This window comes from Sus scrofa, chromosome 11 (genome assembly GCF_054392235.1).
Source record: "Sus scrofa isolate SSC_HxYL_T2T_F1_AM1 chromosome 11, Sscrofa_HxYL_maternal_Yorkshire_Landrace_v2.0, whole genome shotgun sequence".
NCBI classification, from domain to species: Eukaryota; Metazoa; Chordata; class Mammalia; order Artiodactyla; family Suidae; genus Sus; species Sus scrofa.
The window spans coordinates 77093464-77118064 of NC_139393.1; the positions used below are offsets into that span (position 1 = coordinate 77093464).

Here is a 24601-nt window from a genome sequence, read left to right on the forward strand (position 1 = left end):
GACCATCCTGATGCAGTGTCAGTTTTTACTGGGCTTTCATATCTATAAGTAGAATCTCAAACCTGGCATTTCTGGGGCAAAGGACAAGTTCACGTACCTTAACATTCTAGAAAATATTAAGAGATTACTTTCAAAATGGTTGCATTGTCATTCGCCTTTCAGCAACGTCGGAAAATGCCTTCTGTCCTAAGTCACACCATCACCAGACGTGATCAAACTTCTGCTCATCTGTGTACTGAGGACTTAGATTTATTTCCTTTACAACACAATTTCTTCCGCTCGTAACCTTGCCAGTTTTCGCTGATGGTGTTTCCTGATACGTTTTTGGAGTCGTTGATATTGAGGACATCAATCTTTGTCTGCAAGTATTTTTTTCCATTGTCAATAGTTTGATTTTTAACTCTAGCGGCACTAGTTCTGAGAGCTCTTTCATTTTTACATGGTTACCTGTGTCTCCATAACTTCTTTCCTTACTTCTACACACAAAAGAAAACTTTAGAAGGATTAATATTGGTTCTTCACATCCAGAAACACACTCTGTATGGATTTGGATATACCCTTTAATAAAATTTTCCCATTGAGATATGTTACGGATTTCGAAATTTATTTCTATTAATTTAATAATATCCCAGTCACTAATGACTCACTTAATTTTTATTTAATTTTTAAAATCATGTCTACCTAGTTATTCCCAGTGGAAAGAAAAGCTGCTGATTTATTTATATTGATTTTCTCTACTCTCCTTACTAGATTCTTCTATTACATTTTTAACATCTCCCGGGCTTTATAAAAATATATACATTTCATCTGCAAATGAAGACAAGGCTTTCTTCAAGATTTATTTTGGAGTTACTAATAATTCATTAACTATCATGATATAGATAAATACACTAATTAATACAATCATAATAACAGGAATCCATACTATGCTCCTTATTTTCAATGAAAGTTTCTCAGCATTCAATGGTTGCAGTGAATTTGGGTAATAATTTCTACCCTGTTTAAGGATTTTCTTTCCCTTCTATTCTACTTAGAGGGTTTTAGCCTTGAATTGAGGCAGTGAAATATATCATGAGAGCTTCTGATTTATATATTCCTGGAATAAACCCTAGAGGCTGATGCTGATCTTTCTAGATAATACTTTATTTATAATTTTTGTAGCCATGTCATACATAAAATTTATCTATAATTTTACTTGTCCTGTCATTATCAGGTTTAGGTTAAGCCTATAGTAGCTTTACCAAATTTACTGTGGAGTCTTCTATCTTTTGTATGATCTTTTGTAATTTCTTAAATAAAAAAAAAGAATTATCTCATCTTTGAAAGCAGATAAAATCCAGCAGGAAAACTCCATGGGCCCCGTCCTTGTGTAATGCTGGATGAAAGCTTTCCAGCGTTCTTGTGATCAGCTTCCTTACCTTGCCCATCAACTTGGTAGATTATACTTTGCCAGGAAACCATCAATTTCCTCTAGAGTTTCAAGACCTGTATTTAGAATACAATTTTTTTTTCCCCAGAAAGCATTGGCCAGGTAGCCTGAGGTATCTTACAATTTTGGTACCTCTTTAAATCAATTTCTTGGCTGACATTGCTCAGACCTGAAAGTCTTATGATTTTGAACTCTGATCCCATGAAGACAGGCTCATGCTGACACCTTTTCAGTAAACCTTACTCTTCTTCTGTGTATCAGGGTCAAGGTCGAGACGGGAGATTTCCTCACTAATTCCTTCTGAGGGATGCACATTTCTCTTCTCTCACTGTGGTACAGACCTCATGTGTCTTGATGTGTCACGGTTGGTGGGGGATCCTCCGTTTTGATACTTCACCTCAAACAGCCGCTTCTTTCTGTCTAGCCCTTCAAATGGCTTGGTCTAGGTGACAAGGATATGTACATGTCCTCAGGGCAGCCTCTGGTCTTGTGCTCACCAGGTGGTCTGCATTCCCATCCATACAATTTTTGGCCTTGAAAATATTCCTTACTTTTTTTTTTTGCACATCCTGCTAAGCATTTAAAATGTTTTAGTATTTTAGGTGTCACCTTTAGTTGTTTCATTAAGAGATGCTTTTCAGCCACTTTGGGTGGTCATTTTGTATCTGTTTCCTAGAATCAATAATACTATTTGATTTTCTGTTGAAACATAATTATATTTTTCTATAATTCTTTTTTTTTTTTTTTTTTTTTGATCTTGGACCTTCTTGGCCCCAACATGTAATCAGCCATTTCTCCTTGAAGAGCATTATTTTCTATGGTGTTTGATAGGAAAATTCAACCCACTCACACTTCATGAATGAAAGGTATTCCAGGTCTTATGTTTCTAGTTTATCATACATCATTGATATTCCTCTTTTAATCTCTTCTTGTCTTTTCCAGCCTGGTCAAATTGTTGTGAATTTCTCTTTTCCCCCTTGTTTATCTGAACTCTGCTTTTCTAATCTCACAGCTGAATTCCCAACTGTCACAAATCCACCTATACTTTTTTTTATTATCGCATCAAACCTGGGCGGTTGTAAACAACCCTCCCACACAAATGTGCTTGCTCACTCTTCCTTCACACGCCTGCCAATCTTCAAATGTCACCGTCTCCTTCTCGCAGCCCCGCTCTCCACGGGCATCGCACCTCTTCCCATATTCTGCTTTTCCTGAGAGCATCCACCAATTTAATTCTCGCTTCTGGGACTGTAATGATGTCCTCTTTTCGAGGACCCTTGGGTGTCGTTTTACTTGTCATCTTCCATTTAGATCCAATAGCCACTGCTTTTCGTTCCTTTTCATCCTCTCTCTCTCGTCCTGTGGATTGTGATGAACTCATCTTACGCTTTGCATACACGGAGGGCAGCTTCCTCTAACCAACACCAAGGCTTGACACCGTCTCCCTCCTTTCCTACCTAGAAGGCTATTTTAACACTGACATGATTATTTTGGCTGCGTCCAGACCTTTCAATTGCAGTTCCTTCCTCTCTGCAGTCTCTCCCTGAATTGGTCCAGTACCTTCTACTTCCCCGTACAGATGCTGAGTCATCCAAGGCATCCAAAGTATATTTATCGTGCTTTTGCAGGTTATTTAAGCCTGTCCAGAGGCTCAAAAAGGTTTTTTTTCCTTTATGCTTGTAACCAAGGAGGGTCATCCGGCCCCGCCCGGGAATGTATCTGTTTTCATTCAATCTCTCCGAGACTCCATGAGCCCTTTCAGTCTTCAGGTTTCTGCTTTTCTTCTGTTTAGGGAAATTTCTTCCCTCATTTATTGTTACTCTTCCTCCGTCTGTGCGCCTTTTCCGTCAGGGGCTCCTATTATTCACATCTGAGCGGCTGGTGTCTGGCTTTTCCTCACCATCATTATCTTTTCACTTGATCACCCGGATGAATAATTAGCTTCTCTTCAACAACCCATGTCCTTTTCAGCTCATTTTTTGAAAATGTTAGTCAAAGTTCAGAAGGTTTGGTTTTTGCCCTAATTAACTCTCTTGGAGACATTGGAGGGGAAAAAAAAAATCCTACTCCCTCGCTCATCAATTCTGCGTGACTGGGAAACTCCTGTACCAGCTGTTCATCTTGGACTTTCAAGTTCCAACCTCAGTTTCTGAGGGAGAATTGTTTTCTTTGCTTGCTCATGGCTACATATTTTTTGTTTGTTTATCTGTTTCTCTCTCTCTCTCTCTTTTTTTAAAAATATTTTATGGCTGTATCCATAGCACATGAAAGTTCCCAGGCCAGGAATTGAATCTAGCTGCTGCAGCTGCAACCTGCACCGCAGCAGAGTCAACACCAGGTCCTTACCCACTGTGCCACAGCAGGAACTCCTATCTGTCTCTCCTGCCCGCCTGAGCAGTGGTCAACAAGTGGCAGTATAAGGCACGACGTTTTTTGTGGTAAATGACCTACCCCCCACCCCCGCCCACCACACACACACCGGCTTTGCTGGGCAGAAGTTGGACGCTCTTTGTGTCCAGATTCCTTCCAGGCTGGCAGAATCCATGCCTGACCTCCCTCCTGGAAGTAACTCAGCTTCCAGGGAGGTTCCCTTCCCAGATGTCTGAGATCAGTGGGATTCTGTTGGATCTCTGTGGATCACATGCAACCAGTGGGCAGATGCGACGCCCTTGCAGAGTCAGGTGACCAGAGGACCCAATTCCTGCCACAAATCCTACAGAGAGGCGATCCCTCCCCAGGCCTGGGCTCTCCCTCCAGGCCCTGCAACCCTCTGAGGAAGTCCAGTACCTGTTCCCTCCCCCAGACGTCTCAGCAGATTTCTAGAGAAACTGAAACTCGGACGCATCCCTCCTGAAGCTTCCCCTGCAGCCTGAGCTGGCCGTTGTGTCAGCAAAGAAGACAGCGGCAAGACCCCACCTCCACCTCTCCTTTCACCTGTATTTTCAGACTTTCATTCCAAAGGAAAGAATATAATCCGCATCAAAGTAGCCTTTTTTTTTTTTTTAAGTAGGGAACTACCAACCAACGCCTGAACTATATCCCATGGACTGTCTAATCACATATAAATACAATTAATCACTTTACTAACTTTGCGTTTGCTATCAAAAGACAGATGGAATGATCGCTTAAATGATCATAAATCATAATAAAATATGCAGCTGGGTCCATCTGCATTATTATTTGCCTGGTGGGAAAACAAGATACTTTTCAAAGACACTAAAAGGCACTAAAAACAATTTGGCAAACTATTATGTGATTATGTATAAATACCCATATTCCCACCAATTTTCCTACTGGAATTCCTGATTCCAATTCTCCTGAGAGCAAATGCCTTGTTTTTAACATAGTTAAAATATAATTTGTGAACTTCTGGAAGCTAACACTCCCATTCTCTGAGAAACGGTATTAATACCAAAATGATAAAATTTCATGGAAAAATACTATACCAAAAAAACTGTCTAACGTACTTGTCATTATGGGTTATTCTGGTGGAAGGAAGAATTATGTCAGGAATTACAGAAGGGATTTAGGAAAATTACGTTGCCAGCTGTTTTAGCGTAGGTTGGGGGGGTTAGCATAGGATTTCAATTCAGCAGACGATAACAGTTCAGAAGAATCAGGGTAGAAGCAGTGAGGAGGTAATTTTAGTAATTTCCTCTCAATGGGTAGCTCCAGCTTGTGTCAGTGAATTCAACCTTGACAGCTGCTGGACAGAGTGCCACTTGTCATGGTCATGCTGCTGGCCATATAAAAGGGAGAAGGCTGGCAGGCTGTCTGCAGATCCCAACTTCCTAGAAGGGCTCCCGATATGTAACACCTGGACATGTGACTAATCTAGAGGTTTTCCGCAGGTCCATGGTGGTCATCAGTGCAGCCGAGGGGAGCCCTCTGCTCGACCTGCTAGCCTGGGAGCACAGCATGAACTTGACCCCGAACTCCTGACCCCACATTGAGCTCACAGTGGGATCTTGCCTCTGTTTTGAATCCTTAGAGTACCCTTAAGCCATCTGTGGGTCTTAAAGATGAAATCTGTCTTTTTTTAAAGAATGAAGGCAAGATTTGTAAGTATAACAAACTTTTAAATATTTTTGCCATATTACCTGAAAAAGTTATGTGAAAACAATACGTGATAAAACCAAAATATTTCTTTCTTCTTACAATTTCCTAAATCAGTGTTTGGCAATATTTTTTTAAACCACCCTCCACCCAGGAATCTTCTTAGGTATTTTACATTATATGGAATTTTATTAGCACCAGTATGTTATAAATATAAACATATCCATCTCTGCTTTATATATGGAAAGAGTAAGATTTTTTTTTTTTTCCTTTAGAGGTATTTTCACCCTCTGTTGAGAATCCATGCTGTGCAGATCAATCAGGTTCGATGTCACCATAGAAGAGTTTGCTAATATTTTTAGGAATGCAGGTTGTACGAGCTCTTAAACACCACATGTTTTAATTCATTTTCAAAATTTCCATCTTGTAATAATACATATGCCATTGACTATCTACTATAACAAACCCTCTTGTCCTCAAGAAAATTATCGAGAAGTGAAGGCAGATTTACTTACAATTAAATTAAGTAAAATTAAATGAATTTAATGAAATAAATAAAAATTAAAGGAGTTATTATCCTAAGAAACATGATTATATTTTTTCTTAGGATGATAGCACATAACTTTTGAAAAGAATTTTTTTTTTTAGAATGAAAAATGCAAGAAATTAGTTTAAGAGGCTTGTTTTCTGAAAGAATTTGTAATTGGATTTGTGAGGCTAGCAGGTAAGACAACAATATGATTTTACCAAATTTCCAAAGCTCAGGAGAAAAATAACCGGATGGAAAATGACATGCTTAATATAAATAGAACAATGGAAATTGTTCTGCCCTTTTAATTCAATGAATAATGTATGAACATTTATAGGTGACAAATTATAAATGAGCTGATTGTGCTGTGAAGGTCTGAGAAGATAAAGTGGCAGTGATACTGCCCATATGGGCAAAGATATTTGAAATATATTTATCCACGATTTGTGTTGCAGGCTCTATTTCATTATTTCAGAGAAACATAACAGATATTCCTGAGAAAATTAATGCATATTTATCACAGAAAAAGATTATAGAACAAAACTTAACACGAAATGCATTTCAGGAAGCCCTGTTCTCCTAAATGAAATTCAGGTTAAATAACACCCAAATAAATGATTTCCTGCAACTTTCCAGAGGTGTCTGTACGTCTCCTACTCTTAGTCTTTAGTGACCCGTCAGTATTCTAGACAGTTCAAGAGTAACCTTTGGAGATGGATCACTGAAGAGTCAAAATTGTGATTATTACATTATTTTGCACCTAACAAGATGTTGCCCAAATCCTTTAGAAAGCTACCGTCAAGAGAAACTTATTTAATTAAAGTTTCCCAGAAAATGAAATTAAACTTAATGATAACATGAAAGACGGCTGGTACATCGCAAGATGAGTTGCTTTCATAATTCAGTCACTTCTTGTGATTAATGCGCTGAAATATGGGTGTCAGATTTTATGGGGACTAAAATAAATGGCTCTTTCACTTCATTTCATTTTAACAAATAGCATAAAGCCAAATGTCTTCATGGGAACAGAAATCCGTTTTCTAGAAAAGAGGACTTCCTGTAAGATGGCAAAATGAGTCCATGCTTTATGAAAGCCCTTCTGCTTCAAATGCACAATAATCACAGGAAACCATAGAGACACCCTGGAGTTCTATACAAGGCAAACCCTCTCTCTGCAGATGAGACCTGCTATTAGAACGCCATGGTTCTCTCTCTCCCGCCAAGCTATGAGTTCCTTCCAAGAGGAATTCTGTTAAAATTGTTAATCTTCTGGGCTAAGGCTCTGCTCATAAATGTCTATGACATGTACAGTCTAGTGGATAGAGAGATATATGCACATTTTTTTACATAAAAAAGGAACGTATGGTTCAAGTTTTATTATTTGTTAAGAAAATGAGACTATACATTTAAAAATATAATTATGTTCATTATAACAATATGATCTTATGTATAATATTAATAACAATATATTGTCTTAGGTCAAAATGAAAACGCTTACCAAAGAAAGTAAATCTTTTCCTCTGTATGTTTATGCATAGCCTAGAAAACACAAGCTTTTCCTGTCTCTTAACTAATTCTAAATTTAGGTTAATCAATCCAAAGTAACCAAACAAGTCCCAGCTTCACAAGAGAAGTTAAGCAGCTTAATTTACGTTTAAAGGATGCTTTTCAGACTCTAAGTTGACTCCTAATGGGTAGAGTGGCTTATTTTGGATTTTTAAAATAATTTATCCTGGAACATGTGAGAACTCAAGAAATGACTTCTCTGAAAGCTCATGGCCTCTTGTGATCTATTTTAAAGATAAACTTTCCATAATATTACATAATGCTATTACCTTAAATACTGTATCATTATAGTCCATAAACTTGAATTGCTGTTATTATAGCCATTTTGAGGATCAAATGAGATAAAGAATTCCTTTAAAGCACTTGGCAACATAATGGAACCTCCAAAAAAAATGGTGGCGATTATGCCGCTAGTCTTACTGTGTGAATTTAACACATGTGGATGTTAGCTGACATGCTCTGCAGGTCTACAGCTTGAACTAGGATCAAGCTCCTCGCTTATTTTCATACATAAAGTTTAACTGGAACACAACCATTCTGAGACCACATTCACTTTTGCACAATAGCAATGGAGTTGAGTAGTTGAAGCAGAGGGCACGTGGCCTGAAAAGCCTGAAGTACTTCCTATCTGGGTCCTCAAGAAAAACTTTGTTGACTCCTGGCTTAAACTCACATAATTTCATCAATTTTTTCTTTCTCTCTCTCTTTTCTTCCTGCCACATCTGTGGCATGCAGAAATTCCCAGGCCAGGAATCAAACCTGCACCACAGCAGTGACCAGAGCCACAGCAGAGACAATGCTGGATCCTCAAACCACTGACCAGAGAGCTCCTCATTTTTTTTTTTTTTAAAAAGAGAATATCTGACAAAAATTAAGTGTGGTTAAAATGACTTAACTACCCAGAGCCACAGCAGTGACAATGCTGGATCCTCAAACCACTGACCAGAGAGCTCCTCATTTTTTTTTTTTTAAGAGAATATTTGACAAAAATTGTGGTTAAAATGACTTGACCACACTCATCTGAAACAGACCACTTTGACTCACATACAAGTTTCCAATACAAAGAGAAGAGAGAATGTGATTTGAACAAAGGGCAAACGTGTTGGGAAACGCGGACACCCAAGATCAAACAACAGACATGGAACCAATTCTGAGTGTTTCAGTGGTTCAGGTATAAGATGATGCCCATATGTTTTTTTTCAAGTGAACTAAATCTCCACTACACTGCTCATTAAATTCAAATTCACTTTCAGTGCTTTGGGAAGGGGGCAACAATTAATGGAAACATAATATATGCCAGATTTTACCATACAACCCTCTCTTTCTGGTCTACTATACAACCCTCCCTTTCTGATTCTTTTAATTAAAAAATGAGTGCTACTATAAAAAAGAAAAATTACAAGGATTTGTCAACTACCCCCAGATGCTACCTGCACACTGGACTGGTAACAGGGAACTCTACGCTATTAAAATATTTGAAATTTTGTTGGAATTTCTTGCAGCATGATCATAAATCTGATCACTCATAAACACATTAAGCAAGAGAACAATTTCGTAAGTGAAAAAATTAGGTAAAACTTAACTGGGGAATTCTGTGAATGACCAGTATTTATTCTACAGGATTGATTAGTATGACTGAGAACCCACCCTGGGCTGGGCTGCAGAAGAAATACTAAAGGAATCTGTGATACGCAGGGTTCCCGCAGGAGCAAACACACATTGCTCCACTTGGCAAGACGGGCAATATCTCAGTCCTGTGGAGCCATTTCTGTTTTTATCCCAGGCATTTTTGTCATCGGTCTTTCCACCTCTGGTTCTAACACTATTGTATCATTCTTCCATTTCATCTGTCATCTCACTTCATTTCACCCAGAGCCTTTACCTAAACTGTGGGTTTCTTGTTCCATTCTGGGTTTTTTTAGGACCACACCCACAGCACATGGAAGTTCCCAGGCTAGGGGTGGAATCAGAACTATAGCTGCCAGCCTACACCACAGGCACAGCAAAGCGGGATCCAAGATGCGTCTGTGACCTACACCGCAGCTCATGGTAATGCCAGGTCCTTAACCCATTGAGCACGGCCAGGGATCGAATCTGTGTCCTTATGGACACGAGTCAGTTCATTAAACACTGAGCTATGACGGGAACTCCTCTTCCCCAACTTCTGATCTCTGCTCACTGTCTGCTTCCTCCGTCTTTCCCTCAACTGGTCTTGCCCCAAATGCATCACCTGCCTATCACCCTTTCCAGAAGACGATGCTTAGGCTCCAATGGCCCATGTAGGACAATGTGTGGATGAGGAAGTGACACTATCCGTGACCTCCTCATGCCCCTTTGAGATGTGTCCCCTCAGATGAAAACACCGTCTTCCAAACCCTCCCCATGGCTGCCCTCTATTCACCTCTCTCTCCATCCAGATTTTACCAGTCACTCTCACCTGCCACCACCTCCTTTCCAGGAGAACTGGCCTCACACTCACTGACGCGTGTCATTGCAAAGATCCAGCCAACACCTGGCCGTGATGGTTTCTCGTCATTTCTGCCTTGACTCCATCATTATGTTTGCATCACCCACTCATATAACATCCTAGACTCTGTATTTACTCAGAATTATTCTGAAATCCTAAACCCAGCGCCCCGCTCTCTGATCACAACCCTACCTTCCAGCTCTTGCATTTCATCCCTTTCACTACACCCGTTCTTTGGTCAGTGGAGACTCTTGATCCCTCATTCTTTTTCTTTCACTCTCCTCTCATTGCCCCTCTTTTCATATCCAACCTAGACCACAGGGTCATCACTTCAACTCCTTTGCCAACCACCCATATTCCCTGATCTCCTGTCTCTCGGTTCCACCAGACTGAAAAACCTCTAAAGATGGAACAAGCTAAACGTTGCCTTTTCTCCCCTTTAGGCAAGGCCTAAAGTAGTCACAGACCTGTCTCAGTCGGCATCGCTATAAGTTTGTTGTCCCAACCTTCAGGTTTGCATTCGATGTATCTTTAATTATTATTACTGTTTATTACTATTATTGGCATTCTCCCCATTACCTGTCTCTTCTCTTCTTTCTCCACAAGCTTCCCACTTTACTGTCTCACCATCAGGCTGGATGCATACCTAGCTTCCTACTTCACAGGACAGACAAAACTCACTTGATGGGGATTCCTTCAAGTCCTACCCCTGTGCTAGAAATTCACCTGCAAGTATAACTATAGACCCATGTTCCCTTCTGCTTTTAATGACAATCCATGCTTTCTGAGCTGGATTTGCACTAAAAATATACCAATTTTTCAGGTGTTGGGCTGGACATGATTTCATCATGAGCCCCTGTCATTGGTTTCCCACAGCATAAAAAACTTGTTATTGTTTCCTGTCTGTATTTTTTGCCAAACTGCAAGACCCATATTCGCCACAGCAAGTAAGCAGTGTCACATCCCAAAGACTCTCCACCAGTGAAAGATTCATAATAATGCCATTTTCCCACAGGAAACAAACCTCCACAAAGAGAAGAACTCATAAGGGCTCCTTAAAAGTTTTTGATACCCACATAGATGTTAATATTCAATAGGTGTAATCAGTTCTTTTTCTGAGAAGTTTATGTGTAGGTGGATTGAATTTTTATTAACCAAATCCATTTTTAAATGCATTGGGAGAATTCTGGATATACAAGGGAACTCAACTATAAGGCACATCGATTTTGTATGTGAAAGGTGCTTTTGTAATAAAAATAATCAAATTGCGATGTTTCTGCTTTTTAAGATTTCTTTTTCATATATTGGATTTCTTGAAGTGTAGCACAGCTGGATAGATATATATCACTTATACGATGAATGCATTTCTAAAGAGTTGTCTGTCAACCAATTTTTTCCATAAATAACCACTGAATTCTAAGATATCTTTTAGGAATAATTTTTTGACAGTGAAAAAAAGCAATGGTCTCTGCAAATCATTAAAGAATGTTTAACTATCAAATATGAACAAAGTTACCCCAGCAACAAGAAATACTATTATAAAACTCCAGTATGAGCTGGACGGTGCTAGAAGATGCATATTGAATCATTAAACCTTCCTGTCCCTGACTTGACGTCTTTTTTAAAAAATTTATTTTATTGAAGTATAGTTGATTTATAATGTTGTGTTAGTTTCTGCTGTACAGCAGAGTGATTCGGTTATGCTTTTCCATCATGGTTTATCTCAGGATATTGAATGTAGTGCCCTGTGCAACATAGTAGCACCTTGCTGTTTATCCATTCTATACACAATAGTTTGCATCTGCTAATCCCAGACTCCCAATCCCCCCACCCGACTCCCCCCTGAACCCCCATTGGCAACATAAGTCTACCCTCTACATCTGGGCATTGTTTCTGTTTCATAGATAGGTTCATTCGCGTCTTATTTTAGATCCCATGTATAAGTATATAATATGGTATCTATCTTTTTCTGTTTGACTTCATTTAGTATGATAATCTCTAGGTCCACCCACGTTGCTGCAAATAGCATTATTTTATTCTTTTTTATGGCTGCATAATACCCCATTGTGTATATGTGTATATGTATCTTCTTAATCCATTCACCTGATGATAGACATTTAGGTTGTTTCCATGTCTTGACTACTGTAAATAGTGCTGTAATAAACACAGGGTTGCATGCATCTTCTTGAATTATAGTTTTGTCTGGATATATGCTGGGAGTGGGACTGCAGGATGATACGGCAACTCTACTTTGTGACTTGACATCTTCAGTGCAGGCTGCAACACCTTACATTTTAGAACAGAAATCTTTCCAGGAGAGAGCATCCTTTTCCTTAGTACTGTTGAGCTGATCTGCATACTTACGACGTTCTGAATCTGTTTGCTTACCCTTAGCAGGAAACAGACTAAGACAACGTGGCAAAGGAGAGAAAACGAGAGGTGGGCGGGAGAAGAGCACGACATCCAGAGTAACACCCAGGGCAAGGTCACTGTGGCCATGGGACACTCTGTGGGGAGGATCACAAGGCCACCCAGGGGACAGGAAATACATCGCACAACCTGGTGACGAAGGGGAACGCCTCAGAAGCAGACGATGAATCAGTTCTGGTCGAAGGCAAGTACCGCCTGAGTGAAATTAACTTCCACATTTATAAAAGGCGTTATCATTAGCTGAGGTTCACCTCCACCCTGAAAGGTGATCAGCCCCCAGGGAGCAGCTTACCTCCGCCAGATAGAACTCGTCATATTGCCGTTTGAAGCTTTCTCCTTTGTGATAGTTGCTGGCGGCCACTATCACGTCCACGGTCACCATGCTCAGGATGAACATGTGGAAAACGGAGGAGCGCATCATTTGCTGCGGAGGCAAAACAGAGAAATAAATCTAGGATGAAACGTACTTAGGTGCTTAGACCTAGATCTGCAACATCTATGTGACATGCTGCTGTGAGGGCCAGTCCTTTTTTAAAGTAAATTGTTCCTCTGAATTATAGTTGCTTTACAATGTTGTGTTAATTTCTGCTGCACAGCAAAATGACTCCGTCTTACATATGCATACATGTAAAACATATATATGTAAACATATTTACACACATTCTTTTTTGTATTCTTTGCCATCATGTTTTATTTCAGCACACCGAATATAGGTCCCTGTGCTACACAGCAGGAATTTGTTGCTTATTCATCCTATATGTAATAGTTTGTGTCTGCTAAGCCCAAACTCCCAAGCCATCCCTCCCCAAATCCTCTCCCCCTGGCAACTCCGAGCCCAGAAGAGCACTTCTAAGATAACTTGATGAAAGTTACTGCTGAGCAGTGTGAGCAAAGGAATCATTTTTCTTCAGGAAGCTAAAAAATAACTGGGGAGATAGTTTCAGAGACTTTTGGTTAAAAATGCCTAATACCTTTCACCGAACTTGTGTAGAGTCTATATTTTCATTCTCACTAGCTGGTTAGGAAGCTTTTATCCTTAATACTGATTGTATGGAGAAATTATTTTCTGGAAAGTGGCTCTCCCAAAATAAGTAGTATTGCTTTATTCTGTTAAGAGAAAAAAGCTACTGCAGATGAAAGCATCTTAGAGATAATCATAAAACTGGAAAAGTGGGAGAAACTTAAGACCTGTTTAATTCTTACTTTATCACTTTTGTGAATTATTTATTTAATTGCCATTTTTAATCATGTACTTTTTTTAATGCTTAAAACCACTTTATCGAGGCACGGTTGACATAAAAAGAGTGAGACATACTGAATGCATACAACCCAATGACTCTGGGGATAAATACACGTCCATGAAAGCGTCACCATCATCAAAGCCAAAAACACAAGGATCACCTCCCAAAGCTTCCTCTCAACTCCTTTATGATTATTATTACTGTTCTTCTTCTTATTATTATTATTTGTGGTAAGAGGATAACATAAGTTCTATCCTCTCAGCTAATTTTAGATGTACAATAGAGTTTTGCTAGCTACAGGCACTATGCTGTGTAGATTGCCATAATTTATTTATCTTATGTAACTGGAACTTTGTGCCCTTTGCTTAAATAATGTATCAAAAATTATACTACAACTAAGAATAGCTGATGTCTATATTTATAATTATTATGGGTCTGGAGCAGTCACAGATGTTTTACCTAAATCAACTCATTTAATGTCATAACAGCCCCATGAAGTTACTCTAATTTTATAGAGAAGAAAACTGAGGCTCAGAGAAATTAAATAACTTCCTCACTGTTGCACAAGAATTGAAAGTGGAACCCCAATGTCGTCCAAGGCCCCTGCCTATACTGAGGTGAAATAATTAGGCATTCAAAAATAATGACTCTTATTACATAGCTACTGTGTGTCGAATACTAAAAGTGTGTTATTTATTTCATCTCTTTCACCTCCACCATAACCCTACACAGTGGGATATATCATACACTTCTTCCAGTGAGTTCACAGAGATTAAGTCATTGTCCAAGGTCACATAGCAGAGCCGGGCTCTGCACCCAGGTCTGTGTAAAGTCCACTCTGGGAGACTCTTCCCATCGTGGGGTAGGAAATACACAAAAGGAGAGAGTAGAGGCTGAAGGCAGAGAGCAGCCGATGGAGCTGTTATGACCACATAACACACCACTGAGTCACAGCCCTTGGCACCAACCACCTGGGAACTGGCACCACCACGTAGCCCCTTCTCGGAGCCTCGTCTGTTCTTAGTACTTAGAGACACATAAGGACATTGTTTAATCTTGATCTGAGGATATTTAGTCTTTGCAATTAAAAGAACCTAACTGAAGCAGAACCTGAGAAGAGCTGAAGAGAAAAAGAAAACCTCTGAGCCCCACTGCTGACCCCGCATCCAGAGGTGTGCGTTCATGTGGCTTCACGACCTTGAAGTCAGCAACAGCATGGCCACTGAGCCAAAGTGCCCAGAGCTGAAACCCTACCACACACAAGCTCCAGGGCCCGAGCAAGGTACTTAAACCTCTCTGTGCCTCGGTTTTCTCATCAATAAAATGGAGATATTACTGGCTACTCCAAAAGTTATCATAAATGAGTTTAAGTATCTGTAAGCATTTACAACAGTGCTTGCATATTATGTGTTCTATTAAGATTTGCAGTAAAAATAAAAAAATGCAATTCTATGAACAAGGAATGAGAAATAAACTGCCCAAGGTCAAAGAATTAATTATGTTGTGTATTTGACCAAGTCCAGAACCCAGCGAGGTAAATATGAGTGATAAAGTCAAATAATTTGAGAGATGTCAGAGCCATTGGAAGAGCGGAGATGAAGCAATGCTGTGTGTCGCCATGGCTACCGATGCATTCTTGCATCCATTTATTTGCCCTTGACTTTATTCTATGTGCACCACAAAATCAAATTCCAGGGCTGTCAATCAACATATTTAAATGCACATCAATTTACTTGCAGGAACTACTGACCTTCATAACATAGATAAGCAAATCAGTTGGCAAGTTTTCTATTCTCACTGGAATTTGTATTGTTATTTAGTCCTTTTTGCATTGTGAGAGTTAAATTCCGTAACTATTATTCCTTTTCTATACCCTTTTCAACATAATGTTCTATTAAAAACATTTCAGCTGATTTCCACTTCATCTGCATGACAGAAAAGCCACAACTTTCTCTTGCTATTTTCCTTCGCTGTGGATTTATGTCTTAAGTAAACGGTTATTACTGAAAGGTCCAAACAAAGCTTTTAGCCATGGCTGTCAAAAAACTTTTAAATTGGTTTTGTAACTGTCACAGCTTCACTTTGGTGCTGTCATTATAATTAGGTTGTTTTTTGTCTGAATGTCTATGTATCCTCGTTGGTAGGGAGTCATTAAAATAATCACTTACAATGGATTTTGATATGCTATAATCACCACGGCTCAGCTGACTTTCTCCAAAGGAATAACTTTCAAATATTAAATAAGAATTAAGGCAATCACTACGTGCAGCAGCCAAATTTAAATAATACAACCAGTAACTCTAGCTTTAAAGTTAGAACTAGCAACAGGGACCACTTCAACTCAATTCAATTCAACTGATGTTTGAAACTAGCTATGGCTCTCCTTAATGTAGAAAGACTGGAAATGTTATACTTAGACTCATCCTTTCTTTTCTTTTCTTTCTTCCCTTTCCTTTTCTTTTCTTTTCAGGGCCGTACTCGTGGCATATGGAGGTTCCCAGGCTAGGGAGCTACAGCCTACACCACAGCCACAGAAATTTGGGATCTGAACTGCATCTGTGACCTACACCACAGCTCATGGCAACACCGGATCCTTAACCCACTGAGTGAGGCCGGGGATCGAACCCGCAACCTCATGGTTCCTAGTCGGATTCGTTTCCTCTGTGCCACAACGGGAACGCCAACACTTAGACTCATCCTTACATCTACAGGACTGTCCAAATGAAGACACTTCAACTTTCCATTCTGTTATGAAACTTAACACAGAGGAATATGTTAAAGTTGCCAGTGTCACAAAATATCATATAACTTGAGATTTTCACAACTGTATTATTTAATGTGGATGTAGAATGAATATAGCTAGATATAAACACACACATACATATGTATGTATATAAGTATGTGTGTATGTGTATTTTTATACATGTGTAGATAGATACCTATATATTTATAGATATATTTAATGTAAGACTCTTCAGATCCTGCTACATAATTTTTAAAAATCCCCTTTAATGGCAATGTCATTTTGGTTTACATATATATTTTAAAGTCAGACAAGTTTTGCGTATATTTTGAGTTTGGCTTTGATCCAAGCACTACTGATTTCTGTAGGCGACAGCTGGAATTACCAAAACAGGAGGAAGACACTGTAACAGAATCAGCCCCAAGGCAGCAATGCCAGGAATGCTTAGAAGCCTTACTACTCAAAGTGTGGTCCCTGGACCGGTGGCTTCCTGGGAGTATATAAGAAATGTAGACCCTCACTAGAAACGGCCCCCTTCCACACACATGGAATCAGAATCAGCATCTTTGACCCTGATTAATGTGCAATTAAAGTTTGAGAAGCTCTGCTGTAGAGGATACTCCTTGATCAGCAGCTTAAATTGGGTAAGCTATGACATTCTTAACAAATTTGCCCTTTCACAATTCTAAAATTCTGTAATCACAGAATAAAATATATAACAAATACTGGCTGGAATATTGTGGCACTATATTAAGGTATATCACTGCAAAAACAAATGCTTCATCTCCCTGACCCCACTCCCACGTCTACTCCAAGAGCAAGAATCAACTCAACCAGTTTGGATCCATAGAGACAAAAATACGTGTTGGTTTTACAACTATTTGGACAGGATTATGAAGACACCACCACAGACTTGTTCATAAAGTCTAGGAAGACAGGTGGCCTGCAGAAACTGGAAAAGACAAGGAATCGGTCTTGTCCCTAAAGTTTTTAGAAGACAGCCTTGCTCAGACTTTGATTTTTGCCCGCTGAAACTCATTTTGGACTTCGGACCTGGAAAACCATAAATAATAAATGTGTGTTGTTGGAAGTCATTTCATCCGTAGAAATTTGTCACAGTAGCACTGGGACATTGAAACAAGTACTGCTGGTAATTTTGACATACATCAGCTCAGATCATCTACGAAATAGGACTGCAGACATCTGCCCGATCCTACGAAATTCTGCCTGATCAAAGGGTTCCTTCCGCCCAAGGCAACTGGAGGGCCCTCTGTAAAATGTATCATTACAAATGCAAATTCAGAACGGTTTTCATCCTGCCTTGTTTCAGAACATGTCGTGACACATTGGCTGTGAAGCAATGAAACTGAGTCCACTCTCAAGCAGAAGAAAAGAACAAGCCCCTTTTCTGAGTCTTACCATGAGAGGAAAGGAACACTCTCAAAGCCTGAAGTCCACACCCAACATGGTCAGGGACCCTCACTCAATTCAAGTTGATACCAACAGGACACATGATCAAAATAAGAGCTCATGTTCGAGGGCTTGGTTTGTGCCAACCCTCATTCCGAGCATATTACATGCAGATGGGAACATCTCATTTAATCCTCAACAATGCTGTACAACAGGTGCATGTGTTATCCCCTCACCTATGGAGCAACAGGTAAGGATGAGTCAATTTCCAAGCTCCCAGAGTCAGAAAGTAGTTTCTAGGCTTTGAGTCCAAAGTACACGCTCTTGCAGTCAAAATGCAGCTGACTCTGCTTTACATATTAAAGAAGAATGAGAAGCAGGTTCCAAGCCAAGCCTTTGTGATTGAATAGAGGGTCCATGTTTGCAAACACTGTATTTGAAAGCTGATGGGGAAGCGCCTTACTGAAAGGTCTAAGATCCCCACAGGGTAAAAGAATGTCAATTGTGAAGACAGCCTGAGCTGAGTTCAAATCTTGACTCTGTGCCCAATTTAACTGCTCTGTGACCCAGTCATCTTTCCTGGGAAATGGGTATGATAACTTCTACATCTCTAGGTTGCAACATGAATAGAAATGAGACTACTTGGCATAGAGTCTAAACAGGATCGAGGCTAAATAGTATACATGTCACAGCAGGCATCTGACACTCCACAACTCTTATTATTATTATTGTATTTGAAAACACTCGAGGTATCATTTAAAGGTAGAGATATAGTTAGCTGCTTACGGGGAAGGTAAAAAAGTGGAAGAGGAGGATTCAGGTGGAAGAGGTAACTAATCTTGAGAGGGACCAGGAAAATTTACAGATTTGCAAAAAGTCTTAAGTGATCTCACTTTTAGTGTTGTGTGTGCTTAAGTACTTCATAGGGGTTATTCTCATTAATTTTTTTTTAGTAGTATTTCCTACAGAACAGTGCCTTTCAGATTCTAAAGACTCTGCAAGCAAACATCCAGGGAATCAAAATTGTTACCTAGGAGGTCACAATAAGGATACATTTGAATAATGAATATGGTATAGCTCAGAACTCAAATCTTTCTTTTTTTTTTTTTTGGCTTTTTAGGGCTGTACCTGCAGCATATGGAGGTTTCCAGGCTAGGAGTCAAACTGGAGTGGTAGCTGCCAGCCTGTCACAGCCATCGCCATAGCAATGCCAGGTCTGAGCCACATCTGAAACCTACTCCTCAGCTCATGGCAAAGCCAGGTCCTTAACCCACAGAGCAAGGCCAGGGATCAAACCCATGTCTTCATGGATACTAGTCAGGTTCTTAATCCACTGAGCCACAGTGGGAGCTCCCTCAAATCCTTCTTCAAATTACTGCTGGAATGAATAAAACATCCTACCCTGGCAAGCAAATTTCATGCCCTGAACATTGTATCAGCTTTGTACTAAAAGTTGTGTTTTGATTCGATTTCAAAATAAACATATTGGGAGAACAATGCAATTACAAGACGAAATTCTCAGAAACTATCTTGCATATGAGCCATGAGCACACGAAAAAGAATATAACGTAAACGACCAGGGGCATCAATCCTGAAATAAATCTCCCATTTGCGGGTGGTGCAGCTTTTTTTCCTGATTTAGAAGACATCTGGATGCATGTTACTTCCCTAAGCAACATACAAAATAATTCTCTCCACTATAAAGAATTTGCGTTAAAACAGGCAATCTCCGAATATCAATCTTGAGAATAGAACCCATGAGTGTCCTTCGAAGCTCTGCCTTTCCCGCCTGCCAGCTCCGGGCACGTTCCCGGAGAGCCGGAGGGCAGAGGAAATGCACAAGTGATTCCCACAAAGGTACAGAAGACCCTGCCCACTGTCATGTCCCGGCTGGTTTGCCTCATTCCTGAACAGTAAACTGGGAGAATGAAAGCCACACACTCAGAAGTCAAATCGAAGGAAGAAGGAAGAGGGGCTTGGTAGGACACTTCCATATCTTGGCCAGTGTGGCTGTATCTTTCGCTCTACTCTGTAAGGCTAGATAGTACATCCTAAACTGCCATACAAATACTTATTACAGTTGTTAATATTTTTTAATCATCAATGTCTGACTCTACCATACAAACTGGACTTCAACGAGGGAAAAAGCACACTGGTGGAAAAGAAATGCAGCAAAGGACTGATTATTATACTGAGCCAGTGGCATCCATAGTTCTTTTCGCCTGTGTGGCAGAGCCTGAAATGGCCTGACATTGAACCCACCTCTGTATCCACAGCCTTGGCGGTGCCCTGCTGCTCTCCGTCTGCACGTAGCCACGTGATTTGTCTTGGTCAGTGAGACAACAGCAAAGGCGACAGAGGCAGAGCCTTGGAAAACACTGTGATTTGTGACTTACTCTGGCAGCTCTCTTGCAGCCATGAGCCACCACATTTCTCCAGGCTGGCCTGTTAAATGGTAGCTATGGCCCCATCATCCCTCTACCCCAACAGTCAGCCGTGTGCAGAAGCAGAGGTGCCGGCTGACTTCAGATCCAAGTGGCCCGGCCGAGATCGGCTGACACTGGCTCCAACGGGCAGCCTTATTCAGCTAACCCATCAATTCACTAGCAAAAAACAGCATCTGTGTTACAAGGCACTATGTTTCAGAGTGGTTTGTTGCTTAACAAAAGCCAACTGAGATGCCCACCAAGCCTGCTTCTTTACCCAGGGCATATAGTGAAATGACAATGCTCAGCCTATTGAACACTGAGCTGGGGCAACATGAGGGCTTCCCATCAATGGAATGGAAATGAAGGGGTGTGTCCCTTTGGGAGGGAGCAATTAAGACAGGGTCTGCTTCTCCAAACTCCCCCTTCCTCTCTACAGCGACCTGGGGCAGCATGTTCTTCAGATGGGGTCATCAAAAGATCATTTTTGCAAGCAAAATTTTATGATGCATTTACAGACACACACACACACACACACACACACACACACACACACACACACACAGAGAGGAAGGTATCTACATAGATGTATATGCCATCTTTGATGGAGGGTAGTGGAAAACACAGCTGGCCCACTGGTGGGGAGCTGGAGCTGTAACTGTGTGCATCTCTCCCCTAGTTTCGTGTTCAGGGACTGCAGGTTGTTCACTTGAAATGAGCCGTGGGGGACCCCTCGCACCCTGGCAATTAACCTCTGCCGGGGATGGTTACCCGGGCCTTCCCCTCCTCAGGATTCTGTTTCTGACTTGCAGTCAAGTGTGAGGGAAAGGCCAGAGGGCAGGTGCTAACATCTTCCACTGTTCTCACTACAGCGCCACCGACCGCAGTTACGGCATAGATTCTGACAAAAGCTGCTTTCGTACTTCAGTGTCGTGGCGAGTCTTTCTTTTCTCTCTGTCTTCGGGAACACCTTGGTGAAAGGTGAGGGTCTGGGATGGGGCTGCTAGACAGGGGACACGGAAACCAGGACGGGTTTAAGATCTTTGAAGACACTTTGACATTCTTACAGCTCAATGAAATGTCTACCTAATCACTCGAAATTTACATGTATTTATTTATTTATTTATTTTTGCTTTTTAGGGCCACATCTGTGGCATATGGTGGGTCCCAGGCAAAGGGGCGAATCAGCACTGTAGCCGCCAGCCTACACCACAGCCACAGCCACGCCCGATCGGAACCACGTCTGCGACCTACACCACAGCTCACGGCAACACTGGATCCTTAACTCACTGATCGAATCTGTGACCGCATGAACACTGGTCAGATTCGTTTTCACTGAGCCACGACAGCAACTCCAAAATTTACTTTCATACGTTTCTTTTTATTTTTAGTATGAAATGGTGACCAGGTGAACATGAAATCTTTGTTCTAAATTCAAGCGGGAAATTGCCAGATCAGAAATAAAATTAATGAGCTGTCCTTTTCAAATAAACTGTATATCTAGTGTAAGGAAGAATGTCGGTTATTATAAATGATGACAGCAGAGATAATTTAAAAAGTCTTTAAGCTATATAGCATCTTAAAGTGGGGGACTCACTTTGAGAAACTTGAAAGCATACAGGAGGTGTAAAAGATCAAACAAACATTCCAGAAATACACCAAATACAAAATGACTGAAGTTTTTTATGATGTCTAAGCCTGTCATCAGCCTGAGGGCATGTAAGGCGTCATGCTGCTCTTCCAGACTCTTCGATTGCAGTAATTCTGCTGAACGCTGAGAAAATACTGGGCAATTTCACACCCTGGCTGAAAGTTTTAAAGAGGGTGCATATTTAACCCCAGAAATCAAGACTTGCAAGAACAACAACGCATCCTTCATTTTTTCCAAAGGCGGCAATGCAACAAATATTTGATGGAAATTTATCTCCCAAGACTATATGCCAGACATTTATACAGACTTATTCAAATCAGAAGATGAACAGTGATATAAGAATTTAGTCTGAGATAATCTGAGACACAAACAATTTTAAGGTTATCTGAACATGTGTTTCTTCCAATGAGCCTCAAAAATCAAAGATGAAAAAGCATTTAATCAGCTGCAAGATAACTTGGTAAACAAAAATAGGGAGTTCCCGTCGTGACTCAGTGGTAACAACCCCGACCAATATCCATGAGGATCCAGGTTCAATCCCTGGCCTCGTTCAGTGGGTTAAGGATCTGGTGTTGGTGTGAGGTGTTGTGTAGGTTGCAGGCGCAGCTCGGATCTGGCATTGCTGTGGCTGTGGTATAGGCCAGCGGCTGCAGCTCTGATTCAACCCCTAGCCTGGGAGCTTCCATATCCCATGGGTGCAGACCTAAAACACAAAATAAAACAAAACAAAACAAAAAAACCCCAAACAAAAATAGCACTAACAATTTTACCTTATTTTTGTGGATCTCTATTCTGAATATAACTATTGTTTGAAAAAATATATAATATATTGGATATATGAATATAGAATATAATACAGAGATTTAATGAGTTCTATATGGAGTATTTTGGACTGAGGTTGTACACAATAGTCTCCTCTCTTCAGAGGGTTTAGCCATGACTGGTTTCAAGCATATAGAGAAAGTTTTTTTAATTAACCTTTTAGCTACCTTCTTACATCGTGTGCTGTTTTGCCTTTAGGTATTGTATTCTGCTCATTCTTAATTCTCATTCTAGGTTATTATGAAGTAATTTTTCTTCCTTTTCCCTCCCCTGATTTTTCACTAAGCCGGCTTGTGCTCCGCTGTTAGAAAATGAAGATGAGCGTGTGTGCATGCAACGTGTTTGGTGAGGGACCTGCCATTAGGCTGGCATCTGCCTAAGAGGAGAGTGAGACTCCGTGCGTGTCGAGTGTGAGGTCGTGGGGTTCCGCACAGGAACGCCTACGCAGGTGCGCATTTGCACATAAACCCCTAAATGTGGGCTAAGCGCTTCTCAGGCAAATGCTCTATGGAAACAGCGGGAAGTAGCGAGAAAGTGACCAAATACAATCAGGGAGTCGGAGATCAGGAAGCTCTGACCTGCTTTGGAGGGTACGGATGTTAACAAGGGGTGGGGGCATGATTCAAGGAAATTCAAAAGCCTGAATAAATGACAGAATTGAAGACAGAGCAAATTTGGGGAGGATCACGAGTGGAGCACTACAGGTTAGAGTACGGGTTTCTGGAGCTGCAGGAAAAGCCTGGTTTCTGGTGGGGGCGGGGTTGGGGGAGGCGTGATGGGTCCCTGAGAACGCTTGGGAACGTGTCTGCTGGACACATGGAAATACACTTCTGAGATTCAGAAAGCAGGGCAAGAAGGCAAGGCTGTGTGGTCATTGGACTACGGGTGTGCACGAGAGCTGACTGCCTGGAATTGAATAGAACACTCAGCGTGAACAGTGTTAGGCGATTAATAATCAGCTCTATGGACCGACTTACCCATCACAGGGTCCCACACACTGCACTGGGCATTTTATGTGCCTCACTTCCAAATTCTTACCAGCCCCTGAGTGCTATCCTTATCCCCTTTTTTCAGGTCAGGAAACCGGATTTCTGGGAGAGCTGGCCCCTTGTCTGAGGTTCTCCTGGCTGTAACGTCTTAGCTAGACCACACCATCTTCTCCCATGGCACTGGAAGGATGGAAGAGGTTTGCTTGTAGATGGAAACATATGTTCTCCTGGGCTCAATCAAGCCTTGAAATTATCTGCCAGGTTGTGAGAAGGTTCATTAAGAAGATAGATGTTTAAGAAGGGCTAGGATGTCATTTCATCGCTCGAAATGCGCATGTCAGTCTGCCCCTTCTCCCGCCTTCGCCTTCAGTGGAAATTTTCTCAAAGAGCATTAAGACACTCTAGTAATGACTTTGCCACAATTTGACCTACTTATGGTAAAAGGCTCTTATCTTTGCTCTTTACAGAGGAAGCCCACGATGGGATGTTACCAAAGAGAAACGGAGCTCGAGCATGCCCGGTCTCAGGCATATGTTCATTTTCTTGTCAGTGACTTCCTTCCAGATAATAGATCTCTGGGTGTGTGACGGAAGATGGCTCAAAACTGTGCAGCCACATCTGTCAACCTGTCAAGAGACGAGAACTCCTACCCGAGAGGCAGGTGGAAAATGGCTGGTCACAGCAGCAGCCCAGGAATTCGGTTCCAATTTAGCCGAGTTCTATTTATCATGCATGCAGGTGACCTCTTCACTCAGCTGCTGTTTATGCTAAAATTGAGTTTCAACAGCTAAGTAATGGGTTGATGCTTAAAAAATTCAATTCTAACTTTTCACTTTTCCAGA

General features: G+C 40.9%; 1 protein-coding gene across 7 annotated transcripts in view; it reads right to left on the bottom strand.

Moving 5' to 3' along the window:
- NALCN (sodium leak channel, non-selective) overlaps positions 1 to 24601 on the bottom strand; it is a 317004-nt gene that overhangs the window by 166767 nt on the left and 125636 nt on the right. For all 7 annotated transcript variants that reach the window (XR_014819860.1, XM_084982252.1, XM_084982251.1 and 4 more), the window contains exon 11: positions 12770 to 12901. Coding sequence is in view for 6 of the 7 variants with exons in the window: in XM_084982252.1 (XP_084838378.1) it covers positions 12770 to 12901 (132 nt within the window). In the remaining variant the exon portion in view is untranslated. The remainder of the gene's footprint in view (positions 1 to 12769; positions 12902 to 24601) is intronic.